The 10,498-nt window shown below is 39.0% G+C and overlaps 1 protein-coding gene across 5 annotated transcripts in view; it reads left to right on the top strand.

The window, feature by feature from the left end:
• Nucleotides 1–10,498, top strand: part of myo16 (myosin XVI) — a 278,734-nt gene that overhangs the window by 180,060 nt on the left and 88,176 nt on the right. For all 5 annotated transcript variants that reach the window (XM_067443432.1, XM_067443430.1, XM_067443429.1 and 2 more), the window contains exon 21: nucleotides 3,378–3,450. In XM_067443432.1, the coding sequence (XP_067299533.1) occupies nucleotides 3,378–3,450 (73 nt within the window). The remainder of the gene's footprint in view (nucleotides 1–3,377; nucleotides 3,451–10,498) is intronic.

The following is a 10,498-nucleotide window of genomic DNA, read 5'->3' as shown; positions in this document are numbered from 1 at the left end:
TTCCCCATACAGTGGAGATCACTTGAAGGCTTTCAAGAGTACCGATGCATATCAATATGCTGTGGATTGCAACGTACGTGTGTGTGTGTGTGTATATATATATATATATATATATATATATATATATATATATATATATATATATATATATATATATATATATATATATATATATATATATATATGTATATACACACAATTCATAGTGTACGTCAGTAGTAGTGTGTATGTATGCACTCACGACAACAGCTGGGCATTCTCATGATGAGGGGGGGAATTGAGTCCTGGAGGATCTTCTTTCAGACTGGGATAAGGGCATTCTGTTATCTCCTGGACAGTCCGTGGTGCTACTTAATAGCTTTGGATGCTCCGACACATAATGTCCCAAAAGGTTCTTAATTGGATTCAGGTCCGGGGAACATGAAGGCCAGTCAATGGCATCAATGCTTTTGTCATCTAAAAACTGCCTACACACTCTTGCGACATGAGGCTAGGCATTATCATGCACCAGCAGGAACCCAGGGCCCACTGCACCAGCATTAGGTCTGAAAATGGCTCTGATGATGCTATCCCGTTACTTAACAGCAGTAAGGGCTAGCATGTGGAGGTCTGTGCGACCTTCCAAGGATATTCCTCCCCAGACCATTACTGACCCACCGCCAAACATGTCATGCTGGATGATGTTGCACGCAGCATAACATTCCCTACTTCATCCATGAAGAGAACTGGGTGCCAATAGCTAATTTGAATTCTGGTGTTCTCTGGCAAATTCCAATCGAGCTGCACGGTGCTGAGCTTTGAGCACAGGTCCCACTAGAGGACACAGAGCCCTCATGCCACCCTAATCAAGTCTGTTTCTGACAGTTTGGTCAGAAACATGCACACAGCCTGCTGGAGCCTGCTTTTAGAAGGCAGTGCTCCTCCAGTTTCTCCTTGCACAAAGGAGCAGATACCGGTCCTGCTGCTGGGTGTTTGCCCATCTATGTCCCTGTCCAGTTCTCTTTGTGTAACGGCCTGTCTCCCGGTATCTCCTACATTCTCTTGAAACTGTGCTAGGGACGCCAAACCTCCTTGCGGTGGCACGTATGGATGTGCCGTCCTGGAGGAGCAGGACTGCCTATGCAACCTGATTGGGTTGCAGGTACTGGCTAATGCTACAAACAGTGACAAGGGCTCTAACAAAGCACAAAGCTCAAGACAAGTCAGTCAGGAAGAATAAAGAGAGAACAATTGTCTATGGCCACCACCTGCAAAATCATTCTCTTGCTGTTGCCTCTCCAGTGCACCTGTTGTCACTTTCATTTGCACCAAAACTGATTTTTCCTAACTGGACACATCGCTGTCCCTGAAGTTTAATTGACTTATACTGTGATGACGTTAATATTTAAGTGTTTCCTTAATATTTTTGTGCCGTGTGTGTGAAGACGTTTGTTGGATGTTTTTCTTTAAAATTGGCATTTTTGTCATGCTCCTATGTAGGTTTCTAACCAAGCACCGGCACTTTTAGATGGGCTGAGGCTGGGATTTAGTGGGTTTGAAGTGAAAGTTTGATGAATGTATACTATGTACAAAGAGAATTCACTCAGTATTGTTATCTTATATTTGACCCAGTAATAAGTATTAATTGTAATAAGCAGCAAAGGAAAAAAAAAATACTTTGGTACTGAGAAAAGTTTTATGTGCGCACACTGGGTGAGAGCATAAAATCCACGTGAATGAGTACAATTATGCGCAAAACGTGCACAATCCCACACCGAAATTCGAGCCCTGTAACATCAACAATATGCATACGGAGCAAATAAAGCAAGTGAGTGAGGTGAGGCGGGTTTGTGTCAACAAAATTTCAGAAATTTCAGTATTGGTATCTAAAATTGGTATCCAAAAATCTATAATTTTTGACAACACTACATTTAAAAACATAAATCATTCTGTTTTATTCAGAAAAAAGGACGCATTCAAGTGATTGAAAGTTATAGTAAAGACATTTATATTGAACTTTCTATTAATCAAAGACAAATAAACGAATCACTGAGCAATGATCACCGTTTCCACAAGAATATTTTCAACATTGATAATAATTGCACCTCAAATCAGTGTATTAGAATGATTTCTGAAGGATTATGTGACACTGAAGACTGGAGTAATGATATTGAAAAAAAAATGTCAATAAATGACATTTTACAAAACACAGTAAAAAAAAAAGTGTGTAAAAATAGGGCACAATGTACTGTATAAATATGAAGGAATTTTCCGTATTGGTTCTTTACAGGTGTTTTACCTGTATTTTGAATTACACATTACATTAACGGAAATTTCCGTAAAATTATAATGTATTGGTAGAAAATGACCAGTACATTTTCTGATTTTATTTGTTACAGTGTATATTAAAATAGAAAACAGTTATTTTTATTTGTGATTTCACACTATTATTTTTTTATCCAATAAATGCAGTCTTGAGCAAAAAAATGAAAACGTCTTAGTTACCAACCCCAAACCTTTGAACAGTAGTGTGTATATATGTTTGTGTATATTAATGACTATATGGATTGAAGGAATCACACTTTCTCATAGTCAAAAATCCATTGTAATCTATTTACAAAAGGTGAAAGGTTAGCATTGTAAGGAAAGAAGGTCTCTCTATACTGTTCGGAAGTGGGATCAATAACTGGGCAAAGCAGGCTTGACCTGCCGTGTCCTGGTCAGCAGTTCAGTGGGCGCATTGGATTAGGCTAATGTTCATCGATGTGCATATGAGAATGTTTATTACGGGTCGTTGAGGGCGTGATGGTTTCCACCACAATGTAACTTAAAGAAGAGCTTTGACACAAGCTGTCAGAAAATATTTGTTTTGACAAATATAATGCATTTTTGCTTTCTATTTTGATTCAAGGCGAATTTAAAAACAGCTCAATTAAAGTTTAAAGGTAATATGTCAGTGTTTCTGAAGTCTAGCCCTGTTCTTAACGCTGACTGGTGGGTGTCAGGGAACTTTCTGAAATGTTTGACACTCCCAGCGAAGCCGGGTGCTTCTGGCGTTAAGAGCAAATTATGACAAAATTGTCTTGACATAACCTTTTGTTTCTTAGAACATCCTGCATGTGATTTTTTTTTTTCCCTCCCCCTTGTCAATTCATATCTTTAAGTATAGTAAAATACTTACTATACTTAAAAGTAAGTATAGTACTTTATAGTAACACCCCCCCCCCCCCCCCCCCCCCACACACACACACACACACACACATTTTTTATAATAGATACATCTTGGACTTGGTCTATAGTTCTTTTGACCCAAGACAAATTGTTGAGATCAGCATTTAAAGATTATACTTCTCGCTCCCCTCTGTAGTCCTGAAATATGTTTCTGTCTGTTTTGACAGAGATCCTGCCCTTGAGATAAGCATCTTGGACATCTTTGGCTTTGAGGAATTCCAGCGCAATGGTTATGAACAGGTAAGTTGTGACAGCACAGGTATGATGATGATAATGATAATTACACATTTAACATCCGGTTGTGACCTTTTAAAAGGGTCTTTCAATCGTTATAATGTCAAACAACTGAGGCTTACATCATAGCCACCTTTAATAAGTGCAGTGTATTCCGAGACGGTCTCTGAAGAACACAAGCTGCTCCTTATCTTCTCTCTGTGGAGTCTGCGCTTTCTAAACCTTCTGCTGGTCTGCCCTGGGTTTGATGTGGAGCTGCCAATGAGCCACAGATCAGTGGGAATCGAGGCATTCCCGTACAGCGGAAAGCACTGACCCATCACACAGCATGTTCCTGCCTTGGGCTATGGCTTTTTTAGACTTAACGATAGACAGGATGTACCTCTTATGTGTTTTTTTTCCACCACCAAACTATTTCACTCTAAACGAGACGGGTAGTTGTTCTGACTCTGTTCATGCTGACTTTATTGCTTTGCTCCAAAACTGTACTAGCTGCCTCTGTAGAGCATATTTTGAAGGCCCGGGTATACTTAATTGTCCACTCTCCATCTCCGTCATGTTCTAAAAAGCTTTCAAAGTACACTCAATGGAGCATGCTCTGTTAAACGTGCACCGTCTGTGCGGACGCAAACATTGGATGTCCACAGACCCTGCTGATTATGAAATGCCATAAAGCCACTTGTTAACAACCAGCTTTGTTCATGACACTTAAAAGCTTAAAGGTCCGCTGAAGTGCCTTGAAACGCGCCGCATTATTCAATGTGTTGACGTAATTTCCCATGGAACGGCTCCAGCTGTTAGCAGCTCCTCCCCTTTTTGAAACAGCCAATAGTGTTTCGTTAATACACAGTGTCAGTTTGACTAGAGCCTTTCTGTTTGGTAAAGCCAGTTTCCTCTAATCGTTTATCATCATAATCTCCTCCATATCGCTTTGAAATGCAGCATTCTGTGCAGAATTCAATTGGGTCCGATATGTTTGTTGTCCCTGTCGACTTGTGCATATGATCCACGCTGCGCTCTCGTCTATGTGTGTGCTGCTGCAGTGTGTGAAACTAACGTGAAACCAGACTTCATTTACCTCAACTGAAAGCATATTTACACTGAATCGTTTCCTATAGCATATATAGTGTGCTATGTGCCTTTCACCATGTAGAAATGAGTAAATGTGTGAACTACTGAACTGACCGATTTCACCCGGAGCTTCAGCAACGTAGGGGGCGGGCTTTAGATTCTAGAGAGCATTTGATTGGACAGAAGATTTGATGAGAAGGTTAAGTCTGTGATCATGTCATCAAAATCTGAGATTAATTTTAGCGGAAGTGAGAGACTGTGAGTTTTGAATGCTTATATCTCCTAAATGCTTATGTTGTCATTGTTTTGGAACACGCCAGCATATTCATAACTTTAAGGCTGACATTGTCATACTAAAAGCTAAAAAACGTCCATTTTGATTTCAGTGGGCCTTTAAAAAAACACATGGGGTATTATTGGGGTATCTCTAATATAATATAATTTTGTAATTAACTTAGAGCTGCACGATTGTGGGAAAATTGACAATCACAATGGATCTGGTTTTAAAATCATGATAAAAAATATCAGGACAAACTAATCAATATTACATGCTTGAGGTTTTGACAAAATGTTAATTGCTGCAGTCTATTTTAAATATGTGACTAATTTGAAATCATTTTTTTTTTAATAGTTTAAACTAATTATTCTCTCTCACTCAAATAATTCACTTGTTTAATTACTGGATGAATTAGCTTTTTTTGGAAGAATCTCTTGAATGAGAATGAATGTTTTTGTTTTGTGTTTTTTTTAACAGTCACTTGTTGCCATATACTGGTGTAATTATGTAAATTATAGTTTTAAGACTCCTAAGTGGCGTGGTAGTCAGAAATGACTGAAATGTTTTTTGTTTTTTTGTTTTTTCTTATTTTGTATACTAAATTATATTGATGCTGTAATTATAATCCATTTAATACATTTTTGGAAAATTTCCATCTTAAACATGTAGAACACTTTAAAAAAATGTTTTACTCTAAAACTTTAAAGTTTGTGCTTGATATCTCAAAGAATTAGCTTTCAGAAAGATGTGGGTGCAGTACCAAACTAGATGAAAATTCAGCTTCTATTCCTTTCCAATGTGGTCTTTTTTGAGCTTCGTCTGGTGATAGCTAGACGAAAAAGTCAAACACTTTTTTTTCCAGAAAAATGTAACCTTTTTGATGTCCATGAAATATTAGTTGTTGTTTTTTTTCTGTTCACATAGCAAGTGCCAAAACCTTTACCAAGTTCCGTACATATTTGATGTAAAAAAAAAAAAAAAAAAACTACAACAAAAAATAGTACAGTTATTTTTATTAACACAGAGTATTTTAATCAGTCATAAATTAATTTTTACTTTTTAAAATTAAAAAAAGTTTTTCATTGGGTTGATGTCTGCAGCTGCCTATGTAGGCAATAGTCAACTGTCCAGTTTTTAATAAAACAAAAAATTATACAGAGCTTATATGCGGTAGATATAAACTCAGATTGTTTCTATACATCCCAGAGTGGTCGGTTGAGACGAAACGGAGTGATAATTGAGCTTGTTGTGAAACCATTAGTGCATTTGTTGTGGCCGTACTTCATTTTGAACAAAAGCCTGGAGCCGGACCCCGACGCATAGCTGGGTGTTCCATATACATTAAATACATTCTTATATATTACATACATTCATCAAAAGATTAGTGTGAAATAAAGCTGCAGCTGCCGCAGCTGCTGTCAAGACCCAGGGTTGTTATTTTAGTGCTTTGGAGAGAGACAAATGTCTGACTGAAGGCTAAGGCGCCACGTGTGCGCCGCCGCCCCCTGCCCAGGATTCTCAGCAACCGTGTCTACTCTGCCGAACTGTGTTTTTGTACCGGACAGACGAGGTTGACGTGTGAGGGGTGGGTGTTTTCTCCTCAGCTGAACCCTTGGCACCAGACACAATGAAGTCTCTATGCACACTTGGTTTTGACCCATTAACCATCAGCCTGGATTTGGCGCCATCCAATGTCATTGTTGTCATAGACTCTTTAGGGAGGATGCATGAGGTAAATTAGGGGCGCTGTAGAGTAATGGTTAATAAATAGATAATCCTTTATGAGCTGGCCTTCAACATTTAACTTGTAAAACAGCTGAATGATCTCCCATACAAGGGCCATGCATGAGAACACTGTACCCTTCTGAAAAAAAAGTTCTTAAACCCACATAAAGGCCTGTTCACACTGAAGAACGATAACTATAAAGAATACTAACGCTATCTATATTAGCTTCCCACGGATGATGTCACTCTGTTTATTCTAAGCACATGCTGTAGTTTTATTGTCTGCTGCTTTAAATACTCGAGCTCTAATACGTTTTTGATTGGCTGTCATTGTTTTTATCGTTCATCGTTTTCACTTGCTCCCTCACTCTCTGTCAGCCAGTAAGGTTTTATTTTCCCAAGTTCTTTGTTTTCCTTTTGAATTTTTCTAGATTTGTTTGTATTGATTTAAAAATCACAAAAAAGTCTAATCAATGGATTTCATAAAACTTTAACTATTCTGTAATTTGATAAAATCAACAATAATAGGGCCCTATGATTATTTTTTCTGTTTTGATTTAAAGCTGCACTATGTAACTTTTCCATCTTTAAGAGGTCGCCTATTCAAAACAAAGGCGTAGTTTTATGATGCCGAGTTTGAGCTCAGAATCTTGGGACATGTGGTCTTCACCTCACCAAAAGAATCAGGCCAGGACTCTGGCAGAAATCATGTTCATGGATGTGATTATTAACGTTATTGTAGCATGAAGAAGATCAGGGCCGAGTGTTGAGGGAGCTGAGCAAGGCCGCTGGAACGATTGCTGCGTAACACTTGGCTCGCAAGCAGTGGTACATTTATTATGACCGGACACGGTAGTGGGCGCCATTTCCCCTTTTCCGGTCATGAGTATGAGGTAACATTCCCTAGGTAACATTCCCTATTTTTTGGCTTGGAAGTTTTACAGTTTAAATTAAAACATCAACGAAAAAGTGTGGTATTGCATTAAAACATGTTTTAATAAGCTGTACTATTATTATTATACTGTATATGCATGCTTTTGCATGTGTAGAAGAAAAAACTGTGCCACTCTTTCACACAGAGACACGTATATGATTTCAGCAATCCTGTCTGCATTTTCTGCATTGTGGAAATCCTAGGGCTCCAAGCAAGGTATGGTCTGATAAGACGGTTAAGGTCTTACACCAGGGGTGTCCAAAGTCAGTCCTGGAGGGCCACTGTCGTGCAGAGTTTAGCTCCAACTTGCCTCAACAAACCTGCCTGGAAGTTTATTGTATGCCTAGTAAAACCTTGATTAGCTGGTTCGGTGTGTTTAATTGGGGTTAGAGCAAAACTCTGCAGGGCAGTGGCCCTCCAGGAGCAGGACAGGATACCGTTGTCCTACACCAACACAAATGTAAATTTTCAAGCGTTTTGGAGATGTTGCCACATTTCTTCTAGATTTAGTCTCAGTTTTTTGTTTCTTAATGTAATCCCAGATTTACTCATAGCATGTGATCAGATCTCCATGGGGATACAAAAATCTCACAGGATTGTTACAATTAATGGCAAAAAGAAATGTTTAGAAGCTCATATTGCAAACTCGTATTTTCTACTAACCCTAAAGCAAAATACATAAATAGCAAATGTGAAAATACTAAAGTGCCTTTTCAGTTGAATTTTTAAAAGTTTATCACACCGAATGAATATTTGTCTTGATGAACAATTGTTTTTGAGGGTCTGTCCCCATCTGGATGAGGGTCTCTATTTGTGTCTGTGTATGGATCTTTTCTCCAGATATCAATCTTGACAACTGTTGAGAGGTAGACAGGTAGGGGTGTGTGCGTGCCATTCCTGAATATCTTCCTTGACATTGTTGGACAAGGCGTAAATTAGGCCGGTGCTAGAAGAGATAAGTGCTTACCCACAATCCCCTGGGAGGTCTCCTTGTGTTGGTATATGTGACAGGTTAAGGAATGCTTACGAGACAGCGAGATGTCGATTGCTTGTCTCCTAAATAGTATACACCTTTAATCCATGTCAAAAGAGATTTACGATCCTTGACCTTTCAAGGTCACAAGAATGAGAGAGAACACAAAAATATATTTATAAACAATGTACACTTTATAAAAAAATTATAAACAATATACAATCACCTAAATGATTATTAGGAACATCATACTAATACTGTGTTTGACCCCCTTTCGCCTTCACTACTGCCTTAATTCTACGTGGCATTGATTCAACAAGGTGCTGAAAGCATTCTTTAGAAATGTTGGACCATTTTGATAGGATAGCATCTTGCAGTTGATGGAGATTTGTGGGATGCCCATCCAGGGCACGAAGCTTCCGTTCCACCACATCCCAAAGATGCTCTATTGGGTTGAGATTTGGTGACTGTGGGGCCATTTTAGTACAGTGAACTCATTGTCATTGTTAAGAAACCAATTTGAAATGTTTTGAGCTTTGTAACATGGTGCATTATCCTGCTGGAAGTAGCCATCAGAGGATGGGCACATGGTGGTTATAAAGGGATGGACATGGTCAGAAGCAATGCTCAGGTCGACCGTGGCATTTAAACAATGCCCAATTGGCACTAAGGGGCCTAAAGTGTGCCAAAAATCCCCCACACCATTACACCACCACCACCAGCCTGCACAGTGGTAACAAGGCATGATGGATCCATGTTCTCATTCTGTTTACGCCAAATTCTGACTCTACCATTTGAATGTCTCAACAGAAATCAGACTGTTGCAACAGGCTCATCAGACCAGGCAACATTTTTCTAAACTGTCCTATTTTGGTGAGCTTGTGCAAATTGTAGCCTCTTTTTCATATTTGTAGTGGAGATGAGTGGTACCTGGTGGGGTCTTCTGCTGTTGTAGCCCATCCGCCTCAAGGTTGTGCGTGTTGTGGCTAGAACCCTAGAAATAGTTGTGCGTGAAAATCCCAGTAACTGAGCAGATTGTGAAATACTCTGACCGGCCCGTCTGGCACCAACAACCGTGCCACGCTCAAAATTGCTTAAATCACCTTTCTTTCCCATTCTGACATTAAGTTTGGAGTTCAGGAGATTGTCTTGACCAGGACCACACCACTAAATGTATTGAAGCAACTGCCATGAGATTGGTTGATTAGATAATTGCATTAATGAGAAATTGAACAGGTGTTCCTAATAATCCTTTAGGTGAGTGTACATTCTTGAATTGGGTCTGGTCGATATCCTGGAGTCTACAAAGACTTTTGTTTTTGTTTTAAATACAGTTTTCTAAATATCTAATTAAAGAAACCATTGCACCACTATTGAATATTTTGTTCCTCAATAGAAGTGTCAAAATGTACCAATAGCTGTGAAGTCAACTTTCTTTATATATCGCTTTCGGTAGTTATTTATTTTAGTGATTCGGCTCAACGGCCGGTCAGGAGAAAACAGTCATGTTATCAGCTCATTTCAGTTGTCGTATTGCGACAATGTGGCCAGATCAGTGATATAGCTGATATAATTAATTTAGTTTAGTATTGAACATTGTGTGCCGAACTGAACAAGCCAAAGGCGACAGTGGCAAGGAATCCAAAACTCATCAGGTGCATAATGGAGAAAAATAAACCTTAGGAGAAACCAGGCCAGTTCTCCTCTGGCCGACGAACAAAGAGTATATGATTATAATTCTGGCAACCTTACAGGTCAGAAATCATATTAGATGACTTCATATTAGATCACAAGTCCTATTAGTTCTGAATATTCGAAAGATCGTATGCATCACAGAGACAGGTTTATTGATGATAACGTGTTGATTAAACAATTATTAAATTGTATATTCGAAGGACCAGTGCCATCACGCTGGAGACAGGTTTATATAGGATGCCATTTCGATGAGGCAATTTCAGAGGGGAGAATAAATTGACACTGTCTCTGCAGACACTTCAGGGATGTGTTGGTCATGTCTGGGTACAGGTCCACCATCTGATCTGGATACGGCCCGGATCCGGCTGACTGGAGTAAA

Source organism: Pseudorasbora parva, chromosome 5 (assembly GCF_024679245.1).
Source record: "Pseudorasbora parva isolate DD20220531a chromosome 5, ASM2467924v1, whole genome shotgun sequence".
In the NCBI taxonomy this organism is placed as follows: domain Eukaryota; kingdom Metazoa; phylum Chordata; class Actinopteri; order Cypriniformes; family Gobionidae; genus Pseudorasbora; species Pseudorasbora parva.
This window is presented reverse-complemented; position numbering and strand designations above follow the sequence as displayed.